Raw genomic sequence first — 12,383 nt, 5'->3', positions numbered from 1 at the left:
GATTATATATATTTATGATTTAATATGGCTGAAGTTAACTAGCTAACACTCATTTCATCTATTATAATGTGATATCCAAATTAGAGGTAGGCGCGGGCCGCGAAATTACGCGTGACCCATCGTGTTACGGTGGGTTACTGCGTAGTGTGAATGACTGGGCCTGACGGGCCTTAATTTTCTCAGGGAGTGAACATAAATTTCTTGTGAATCACGGAAATTTTAATTTTTTAAATTTATTTTTTATAAATATAAATTTGCATTTTATAATTATATTGTATGTTTTCTTATTTAATTTAGTTCTTTTTAAAAAATAAATAATTTATGAAAACTAAAAATCTTTCGCATTTTATAAACAACATCCGGTATCATTTCGTTAGTTCTATTTTCTTTTATATTTAGGTGTTTTTTTATTACGAGACTTTATGCTAAATATTTCTTAAACAGAAAAGTCAGTTATGTTTTATTTGTAAAGATCTTCAATCTTTAAATGCAACAGAAAGTGAAGGATTTTACAAGCTAGGCCAAGAGATAAATGTTGGTGTTACATATGGATAACAAAATATAAAAATTGTGAACCGGAAAACTCTCATGAATACTATAGGTCCAAAGATATACCATGAAATAAAAATTAAGATTAAAAGCATGATCAATTATAATCGAAGTTTTTAAACCATTACGACATATTATCATTAAGGATTTTGAATTAAAAACATTTGTTTTGGCCACAATGGAAATGAAAACAGGCGTCAATATTAAAAGTGTATTCAATTTAATTTTAGAAGAATACACAGAAGTAGATTTAAATAAATGTATAGTTGTGTGACGATAATGGAGCAAATCTTATAAGTGTATTCAAAGATGATGAAACGCTAGCATGTATCACATACTAAATAATATTATGCCTTATATTTTTGATAATTGTTTAATTGAAATAGCCTTAAATATAAATGGTAAATAGTACAATATTTCAAACAATCTACAGCTAATAGCAAACTAAACCACACCCTTAAACAAGATGTAATAACGAGATGAAACTCTGTATATATCATGATACAGAGTTTCTTAAAATCGTATTCTGAAATACAGGTGTACTTGTTTGGCAAATAAGAATTAAATAGATTCAATTGATATCAGCATCATACGCGAGTTAAATATATTTTTAACAATATTTAAAGATTGCTCGGATAATCTGAAAGATTTTCATTACACAATAAATGAAGTTTATCTATGGAAACAAAAATTAGTAAAATTTTGTAAACCTTCTGAACGTGATACAATAATAATCAAAACCTTAAAATACAGAACAAGATTTCTTTTAAAAGAAAGATTTATTATGCAGCCACTACATAAGGTAGGCTTAATTCTAGATCCGAATTTCAAAAGACTTAAGTTTTTAATAGAAGAAGAAAAGGATGATATATACAAAACAATCTTAAAAATGCTAAATGACATAACATTAGATGATATGCATAAGTCGATGCCAACTATCACTTATAACTTTCCTAACTTATCCTAAACTCATAAAAAAACGTATATTCTAAATGGTCAATACCAACTATCATTTATAACTTTCCTAATTCATCATACACTCATAAAAGACAGTATATTCTAAATGAAAAATTTATAGAATTTCTAGTCTGACGAAACATCAGCATCACCAATTAAAGCTGTGAGGATGAACTTTAAAGATTCATATAAAATAAATAACAAGACAATATTTTGAAGTTTTGGAAGCAGGAATATTCATCTGCTTTTTTGAGAAAATTAGCGAGTCTAGTGAAAGGGTATTTTCTATAGCCAATCTCTTGTTAGTGGAAAGGCGTACTCAATTGAAATAAAAAAAGATGGACATTCTTCTTTTTCTAAATCAATTTCGATTTATAGATTGTATTTATTTTTTACTAATATGGATTATGAAATTAGAGAAATAAATAGAATAAATTCAAAAAAGTGTAAAATTATAGCAATAGTTTTGAAAAATTTAAAAACACCGTGAATTTTCTGATGTGACGGGCGTGAATCAAAATATTTTCGTGAGTGGGCGGGTCGGGTCGAAAATTTTTTAGTGGTAAGTGTGAATGGACGTAAATTTTTTAATTAGGCCCGCGCCCACATTTAATTAAGATCAATCATTGGCGTACTCAGCGGGGTGGGTAGGGGGACAAATCCCCCCCCCCCCCTAAAGCCAAAAAATGCAGATGCCGGATATATTTTTCAAAAATATAAATATTATTGTTTATATTAATTTATATTTGTTAATATTTATTCGTATCTCATATTAAATATATATTTTATTACATTTATTATCACATTCATACGTTATTTTATCAATTAATTTCGATTTCAAGTTTTCCGGCGTAATATTTACTTATTATTTTTTAATTTTTAGTGGCGTAATATTTATCTACCATTTTCAAATTTCTATTCAAATAATAATTATTTCTGAAACTTCTGGTCCAACAGGGAAAAAGAAATTGCAACCTTGCCCAACGAGATAGAGCCTCTTCCATCAAGCACTTACAGCTATTAAGGAATTAGAAGAGCCAATTATTTGCTATTACTGAAATATCACAATGGCCTGAAAGAAATATTTCCTCAGAAGCAAGAAAATTATTGGATTCAATGCTTATTCCAAATTTTATTTCTCATTAGAATGTATTATTTAATTATACAACTATTTTAAGTATTACTTTTCAAAAACATGACATTGATTTGATTAAGAAGATGAGAATAGCGGAGAGCATTTTATCAGAACTCAAGGAAATTAGGGCTAATGTTGTTGAAGAATTTAATATTTAATATTTTATTGTTGAGTCAAAAGCAGATATATACGTGTTTAATATTTGTGTTCCTCGACTTGTAGCAAATCAAGCTCATCGTTAAACCCATAGGTGTAGCCAGGGGGGGGGCAAGAGGAAATCCCCCCCTTTAGAAATATATCACTTTTCATAAATATCATTTTAAACTAATAAAAAAAACGTTCCTTATTCCCAACCCACTACCTGTCTCTCGAAAATGTATGCATATATTTTCTTAAACAATAATGAAAGAAATAATGAGAGTTAATAATTTTTTAAACTTAAACTATTGACTATAATTTATATTTTTTAAAAAGATTTATATATAAATATATATAAAAAAGTGATATCAAAAATGTATTTTAAAAAATGAAATATAAGCCATATATAAGTCATAAGACAAAAGTCAACTTTATATAATTACTATTAATAGATCTATAAAAATACTAAGTAAATTAATATATAAATATGACTTTTCATAATTATATATAGTGAATTATTTTAATTTATTTTTCTTAATAAAAGTAAAATTTAATTACAAAATTATTAATTAAATTAATTTATAAATTTAATAAAAAATTAACATAACCATATTCCCATTTTTTTTAAATTTCCTTCCAATTTATTTTTAAAATATAATTTGCAATTTTTTGACCGAGCAACAAGCATTATATTTGTTTTAAGATTGATATGGACATCAGAAAATATCTTTTAAAGAATGTAAATGAAAAAGGAAATTCTATATTTATTATAATAAATATTAATTTCCTACCAAGATCATCATCGCAAGAAAATTGATTCAATTTCAAGTGAAAATAGGGTATCAGAAATATTATGTAACAATCATGAAAATATATCAAAAAAGAAGGAAATTAGAATAAATTTAACAAGGATTGATTAACGTATATTTTATATTAATATTGAGTTTATATATCTTTTTTTAGTGATGTTGCTGGGAGATAATAATTCTCTAAATATAAGAGACATTGATTCAAGTAAGAACTATTTGAATATTAATATAATAATTATTATTAGTTGTTATTGATTCTCAAAAAGATGATAAAATATTAGAGATTGTGCTAGAGAATGAGAAAAGTAATCCTATCATCCAGGTAGTCCCAATAGGTATTTTATTTTAATATCATTATGTAATTTGCATTTTTTTAAGTTAATGTTGTTGATGAAAGATCTGCAGTAAATCTTATACAGTCAAGAGTTCAAAATATGGATAGTAAAATTTCTATTTTAAAAATATGTAAATAGTTTATTTAGGTACTTTACCATTTGACATAAGTAATTATGTTCAATTGGATGTAGCCTACCAAAGACTTTAATATACTAGAGAGTATATATAGGCCACCCAATAATTATAAATTTCCAAGAGATCTTTCTAGAAGGAAATTAAAATTTCAATTTAATTGGTTTACCACTTGGCTATGGTTGGCTTACTCACCTTCACAAAATGGGGCTTATTGTAAATATTGTGTTCTATTTGGACCAAAATATGTTGGTAAAGGTGAACAAAAATTAAAGCGACTTGTGAATTGCCCATATAGACGTTGGAAAGATGCAGGAGAGAATTTTGAAAATCATCAAAACAATTTATACCATAAAAATACACAAAATATTATATCATCTCTTAGAGCAATTAATGCTAATGATAGAGATTCTATCATTCATATAATAGGTAAACCATTAAAAATTATTATAAGAGAATTATTTATTTTTTATAAAGATCAAGGTAAAAAGAAAATAGCAAATGAAAATAGACGAAAAATATCTCCTATAATAGATGCAATAATTACATGTGGAAATCAATGTATGGCATTAAGAGGTCATCGAGATTCAGGTTGTATATTTAAGGATGATACAAATGAAAATGATGGGACTTTCGAGCTATTCTCAGAAACCGAGCAATTGGAGATAATGAGCTCAGGATTAACTTGTTAAATGCACCGAAAAATGCTTTATATTTAAGCCCCATCATTCAAAACGAAATCATTGATGTGTGTAATGATTTAATATTAAGAAAGGTAGTTGCCAACATTAACAAGTCTCCATTCTTTTCAGTCTTGGCAGATGAATCAACTGATATATCTGGCATAGAGCAAATGTCCTTGTGTGCTCGATATTTATTTTCTGAAAATGGTAAAATTTATATTTATTTTATACAAATTATTATCATTTATATAGATGAAGTTCAAATAAAAGAAGACTTTTTGCAATTTATTCCGATTCAAGATATGAGAGGTGAATGTCTTGCTAACACTATTGATGTTCATCTTAAAAAATTTAAAATTAATGTTAATTTTATGCGGGGACAAGAATATGATGGTGCCCCTGCTATGAGTGGACATTTAAATGGTGTTCAATCACATTTAATAAAAAAATATCCTACTGCAATTTATGTACATTGTGCATCGCATTTCCTAAATCTAGCCATTTCTGATTGTTGCTCAATTCCCGTTATTCGTAGTACCATGGGTTTATTAAACTTTTATATTAATTATAATCATATATTTAAAAAGGCACAATAGGCAAGGTATATGATATGTTCAAGTATCCAAAAAGATCTAATGTCCTCAAAAATATTCTGGCAATGGAAGAATTTGGCAATAATCATCATAAACTTGTGAAAATGTGCCCTACAAGATGGATCCTACGACATGAATCGGTTGCAGTTTTTCTTGAATTAGTTGACCCGATAATTGTTGTATTGGAGGAAATATGTGGATGGACAGATACATCAGTGGTGGCAGAAGCCAATGGAATCTTGAAAGCGATTCAAGATCCTGAGTTTTTATTGGCCATTAATTGCATTAACACTCTCTTCTGCCACACAATATTATTATGCAGAGCCTTTCAAAGAGTGAACCAAGATATGGTTCAGGCATTGATCTTAGCTGAAGATGCATATAATGCTATTTTACAGATAAGAAAAAATGCTGATTGTGAATTTCGAACGATTTTTAACAAAGTTCAAAAAAAAGTGCAATCTTATAATATGATAATAAGCATGCCAAGAATAGTATCAAGACAAGTACATAGGAATAATATTTCCTTACAATCAGTTGAGGAGTATTACAAAATTATTATTTTTATACCACTTATGGACACTTTTTTAACTCAGATTAAAGAACGTTTATTAAACCATAAACTTTTGCTAAGTAACTTTCAAATTTTGTTATACTCTAATCCATCTGTGAACATTTCGGATGACATTAGAAATAAAATTCAGTATTTATATAATTTTTATTTGCAAGATATGGTAGGGACCGAATTAGAAGTAATAAGTGAATTTAAATATTGGTTTGCCAATTTAAAAAGAATGGATATAAAGCCTGATAATGCAATGCACTGAATATTTGTAAACACACACTAATTGAATTATTGAACATAACAAAATTATTTCAAATTTTAGCATGCCTCTCAATTACGACATGTACAAATGAAAGAACTTTATATAATTTAAGAAGACTAAAAACATACTTACGAAATAATACCTTGCAAAATAGATTAAATGGTTTAGCGCTATTAAATATTCATCGGGAATTAACACCAGATAATACTGAAATAATTAATGAATTATCAAATTCTAAAAGAAAATTTAATATAACATTATAAATTATTACCACGTTTTTGTATGATCTATCTTATATTACACAAAACATAAATTATTATTACGTTTTTGTATGATCTATCTTATGACATAAATTAATACCACATTTTTGTGTGATCTATCTATATTAACAATAAACTAATAAAAATATATTTCATATTTCTTCCGGGCTTATTATTTGTTAAAAAAATTTAAATTTATAAAAGGGGGTCTGGGGGGGAGCCCCCAGAAATTGTGTGATCCCCCCCCCCCCACTCCTTTAAGAAAATCCTGGCTATACCTATGGTTAAAACATTAATATAGGATCAGTAGAAGAATATATCTTATTATAACCCAAATAAATGAATTTTTAATTCATCATGCAGCACTTACATCTGCAATTATTACTTCCACAAAAGCCTTCCCAATCTTTTTCAGATGGTGATAGAAAAAAAAATATTTGTTAGATTTTTATTATGAAGATGTTAAAGTATCTTATGATGCCTTAATAGCTGAATAACTATGTTTATAAGATTAACTATTGTTAATATAATCCCAAAAAATGTCATGGATGCTCTGCATTATTTCAAACACATTTTAGATTACCAATGTATTAAAAGGGTTTATAAACTCTTCCCATTAGTAAACTAATGAGAGAACACTATCTTTTTTAAGAAGAATAACAGAGGCCTGCAGAAGTACCATTTGCAGGGCACGGCCCTGATTTTTTAAGATTTTTAACGGCTCGGCCTGGGTTTTTTTTAAAAATTTTCAGGCCCTGCCCGGCTTTTTTTAAAAAAATTTATAGGCCCGGCTCGGCTTTTTTTAAAAAATTTTCAGTCTCGGCCCGGCTTTTTTTAAAATAAAATTTTCAGGCCCGGCCCGGATTTTCTAAAAATAAATTTGATTTTTATAGCTAATAATAACGATTTCAAATATAGGCTGTTTTAAAAACTACAGCCCGGCCTGGGTGTTTTTTTTGAATAATTCAGGCCCTGCTTGGGTGTTTTTTTAAAAAAATTTCGGGCCCGGCCTGGGTATATTTAAAAAAATTAAAATACTGTCCGGCCCAGGGGCTGGGCCTGCAGGTCTCTGAAAAACATACCAAGAAGTACAACATGTGAAAGTAGATTGAAAGGTTTGGATCTTTTGAATATTCATAGGCATTTGACCACAAGCAAGGATGAGATAATTGAAAAATTATCTCAATCGCAACTAAGATTGGATTTTACATTAATATATAACATACAAAATACAATTATTCCTAAAAAACTTTTTGTGTAAAGGCTTAAAAAATTCAAATTTCTATTTTGGGTCATTTAAGTGATTATTTACATATAATTTTTTTATAATTCACATTAATTTAAAATTGTGTATTAGGAATAGTTATTAGTCCTAATAAATTTATGCTTTATATTTTTAAAAAACAATAATATTTCTTTAAAAAATTTATCACCCCCCCCCCCCCCCACCCCCAGACCAAATTCCTGCGTACGCGCCTGAGATCAATATATATATTTTATATCCTGCCTTTTATTTGTATGAGTTATATAGATGAATAAATATTGTTGCAATTATTATTTTATATCCTGCCTTTTATATGTATGTGTTATATAGATGAATAAATATTGTGTTTAAAATTATTATTTTATTTATGATATTGGCGCAGTCATGGATGTAAATAATGTGTAATATGAATCTATTGAATGTTTTATGGAATATATTAGGGGAAATGATTGGAAAATGTCATGGCGAGTAAACTATTTTGTAAATGTGATATTTATTTGAGCAATATAAATGTATTGGACATTTCATGAAATTAAATTATGGATATAGATAAAATTATGATTGATAATGAACTTAATTTGGAAAATATAATAATGGTATAATATGAATGAATTATGATCATGAAATCTGATATTATAATTGTTGTAGCTGTTGAAAAAAAGAAGAAATAAATTTAATATAATACATCAAATGCCAGTTATTTTCTGAGAGGAGAATTAAGTTTTCCTTGTTGGAAAGAAAAAAAGGGGATCATCACGTGGGTTGGTGAGAAACAATGGAGCTTTCTTTAGGTGTCTTTTGGGGTGAAGAATATAATGGAAGTTGGATATTTATAATCTTTAGATATTTAAAATGAATAAATATGACTTCTTCTTTAATGGTGCCGTGACCAGGATTTACTTAGGGATTAATGCGGATCACAATGCAATGTAAAGGATAAGAAAGGTAAGACCAGTAAATATTTAATGTTAAAGATATAAATTAATTGATAAAAATGATAGCTATGTTTGTATAGGCTAGGTTAAGGAATAAGAAATATTATGATGAATATTTCATTTCTATTAATGTTTGTATATTATTAATGTGGTCAGTAAGGTAGTTTCATAAATTGAACTACATTTGAAATAAAGGTTTATATATTTTTAATATGGTGGGTAAGGTAGTGTCATAAATTGAACTATTTGAAATAAAGTTTAAAGGTGAGTGGGTTACATAATATGTGATATATTGGTGGTTTAATTGGAATTAAACGGATAAAGTATTTGGTGAATGATAAGTATATATGGGATATATATTTGAATGTAAAATAAATGTTATTATAATACTAAAAGTGATGCATGTACAGAACCTGGAGATTCAAGAGTTATTCGTTATAAAAGGGTAAGAACTATTTTTTTCATGTAATTTTGAATTTTACTGTGAAACCATAACATAAGTACTAAAAACTATACAGGGGTAAGTGAGATTAAGAGGTGAGTTTAAGGGTTTCTATAATTTTATCTGAAATATTTAGTTTACATTTAAGATAGAAAGTATGTAATGAGTATAAGGATTGAAAATAAAATAAAATGATTAATTATTGGTTAATGATATTTGATTCGTTTTGGCCCATTTAAGACAATAATATTTGAGGTATTAGATGTCTTCATTTTGGCCATTTAAGACAATAATATTTGTGGTATTATATGTCTAGATGTATATTTTACATCCAATGTTTGACAATAAGTATTGCCTTATTATTTGGTACGCTTTAAGACTCACTGAATGGTGTTATAGGTATTCCGTCATAGGTATTCCGTCATAGGTATTCCGTCATAGGAAGATAAGACCTCAAGTTCAGCAGGACAGAAAGGATTGCTAAATATTTAAATATTTGAAATTTATGAAGATATATAGAAATGGACTTTTGTAATAAAGTATGTTTATATAATTATGCATTTTGGGTTTTTAAAGGGATGGACATGTGGGATAATTTATTATTAATTAATGTTAATATATTGTATATGTAATTCAGTTTCAATTATGGTTGATATATCATTAAGTGATCTATTGAGAGTGAGTTAATGTTGTTTATTTTGAAGTAATTAACCATTTTTATGAAATAGGATGTAATGTGAATTACACATATGATATATATAATTATGAATGATAATTTAAAGGAACTGAAGTATGATGAAGTCAGAATAATATCTATAATGTTATAGGTGGATAGTTATTTTGATTTAGTGCCTGCATTTGATATATATATAAATTGGGTATGGATTTATATGATATATTAGATGATGTGTAATATTTTTTTTTTTTCAAATTATGAAATCTTTATATTTAATATATATATAAATTTTTTTTTTAAATTATAAAATTTTATAAAAAGTTTTATTTGCAATTATTAGATTATTTTTATGGTATGCAATGATGTGAAGGGAAAATATTTTTACAGATAAGGTCAGCTTATGTTGATGGGTATGCCTTGAGGTGGGAATATTGTTTAGTTTGCATACTGGAGAAAGTTTTTTTTTATGTAAATTTTTTTTGTAAATTTATGCTGCATATTACATTTTTTTTATCTTTGTAATAATTTTATAGCACATCACATTTTACTATTTATTTTATGAACATTTTTTTTAAAGAAAAGACTCAAATTATTTTATATTGTGAAGGTATATTAATTTATTTCTATACATATGTCTTGTAATTTTATTTAAAATCTTTGTTCGGCAAATTGTCACAATTATTTTTAATACCTAAAAATGGATTTTTATATCTATTTTAGGTGATATTTATAAAGCTGTAGCTTTGATTTTGTTTACATGACAGAAGGACAATTACATGTGTTTCACACATAGACCATGTGTTGAAATTGCATTTCACACATAGACCATGTGTTCACATTACAGTATTATATGTAAAATCATTATTTCCTAATTACCATTAATCATACCCAAACAATGTATATTATAGCTCCTATTTCCCAAATGTCTTAAAATAAATGAATTATTATGTTTTGCTGATATTACATTGTCCATATTAAGGTTCCATAGATTATAAATGCAGATACCCCAATGTACATTTCATTATTGATAATATGTGTTTTAGCGATTATATATTGAAATGTATCGGAGATATTATATTATAAATCATCATAAGGGAAGACGATTCGATAAATTCCCTGAACGTCTTCAAGGCGTCCCGATACAATTCAAAGGAGCGATTCGATACAATTTAAAGGGGGCGATTCGATACAACATCACCACAGAGAGAGGGACGCTGGGCTTGTGAAGGGTGGGCGTGTTGTAGCTGTTGAAAAAAAGAAGAAATAAATTTAATATAATACATCAAATGCCAGTTATTTTTTGACAGGAGAATTAAGTTTTCCTTGATGGAGAAAAAAAAAGGGATCATCACGTGGAGCTTACTTTAGGTGTCTTTTGGGGTGAAGAATATAATGGAAGTTGGATATTTATAATCTTTAGATATTTAAAATGAATAAATATGACTTCTTCTTTAATAATAATTATGAAATAGAACAATTTCTAATTTAATATGAATAAAGTAATGAATTATTATAATGACAAACAAAAATTGGTTGACGAATGAATTTGAGAAAAAAAGAAAATAATAAAATCATTTATTTTTCGTACAAATGAAGATGTTCATGTTGATTATATTGAATGGAATTGCAAAAGAATGAAGTTATTTACAATATCACAATACAATAATTAAAAATGAGAATGATAAAATTATGATTATTATATGATTTATTTATATTGAGGAATAATTATATGTTATGAATATTTGTGATGATATGAAATTAATTTTGGGACATTGATGACAGTAAAAATTGAACATTATGGGAAATAATATTGTGAAAACATGGGTGCTAATGATATATTGACATTTACATGGTAATCTGGTTTATGGATTATGATTACGGATCATGGTAATTTAGGCATTAAGAAAACGGATACTGACAAAGAAGCCTGGCTTAAACCTAATGATATAAGGACGTTGGGTACTCAAATCACGTGATCTATGAGCAGAATAATAAGGTTTCCGTGAGCCAGATGTGACTTATGATGGGATGTAGGGGTAAGAATTACCTTATGGGTCATTCAAGGATGATAGCAATCTCTTGGCCAACATGGATAAAAGTGACCTTGTGGACCATCCAAGGATAATAACGATCTCTTGGCCAGCTTTAGGATAACGCTGACATCGTGGGTCGTCAAGCACAATGTCGACCATCTACAATGGACTTGATAACGATATTCCGGTGGAAGATCAAACATGCAATGGCCTTGATAACTATACTCCGGTGGGAGATCAAGCATACAATGGAATTGAGAATATTCCGGTGGGATATCTGTCGATATTGATACTGGGATGAGAGATTAATCAACAATGTAATCGACATGAGTACTCTGGTTGGGGGGGGGGGGTATGTCGATATTGATACTTCGACGGGAGATCAATCAACAAGGGAAACAATATTGTTACTCTAGGTAAGATCAATCAACAAGGGAAATGATATTGATACTCTAGGTGAGATCAATCAACAAGGGAAACGATATTGATACTCTAGTCGAGATCAATAGTGCCAAGGGTTGATACTCTTTTGAGAGAGCAAACTTTTAATTGGGGATTGTAGAGTGGATGTTAAAAAAGGTAACACCACCCTGTAAAGGTATATGGAAAGTAAG

The 12,383-nt window shown here is 28.0% G+C and overlaps 1 protein-coding gene across 1 annotated transcript; it reads left to right on the top strand.

Moving 5' to 3' along the window:
- Nucleotides 1–3,744: 3,744 nt before the first annotated feature.
- LOC135926802 (zinc finger MYM-type protein 1-like) lies at nucleotides 3,745–6,159 on the top strand. Its single transcript, XM_065462733.1, has 5 exons — nucleotides 3,745–3,793; nucleotides 3,834–3,923; nucleotides 4,534–4,743; nucleotides 4,992–5,282; nucleotides 5,327–6,159. Exons 1-5 carry the CDS (start codon nucleotides 3,745–3,747, stop codon nucleotides 6,157–6,159), a joined length of 1,473 nt encoding a protein of 490 aa, XP_065318805.1.
- Nucleotides 6,160–12,383: the final 6,224 nt, after the last annotated feature.

Source organism: Gordionus sp. m RMFG-2023, chromosome 3 (genome assembly GCF_954871325.1).
Source record: "Gordionus sp. m RMFG-2023 chromosome 3, tfGorSpeb1-WG-v2, whole genome shotgun sequence".
Classification (NCBI taxonomy): domain Eukaryota; kingdom Metazoa; phylum Nematomorpha; class Gordioida; order Chordodea; family Parachordodidae; genus Gordionus; species Gordionus sp. m RMFG-2023.
This window is presented reverse-complemented; position numbering and strand designations above follow the sequence as displayed.

Coding starts and splice junctions, on each gene's coding strand:
- LOC135926802 (XM_065462733.1), top strand. CDS start 3,745: ATGTTGCTGGGAGATAATAATTCTCTAAATATAAGAGACATTGATTCA. Junction 3,794..3,833: donor TATAAGAGACATTGATTCAA/GTAAGAACTATT, acceptor AATTATTATTAG/TTGTTATTGATTCTCAAAAA. Junction 4,744..4,991: donor AATGAGCTCAGGATTAACTT/GTTAAATGCACC, acceptor TCATTTATATAG/ATGAAGTTCAAATAAAAGAA.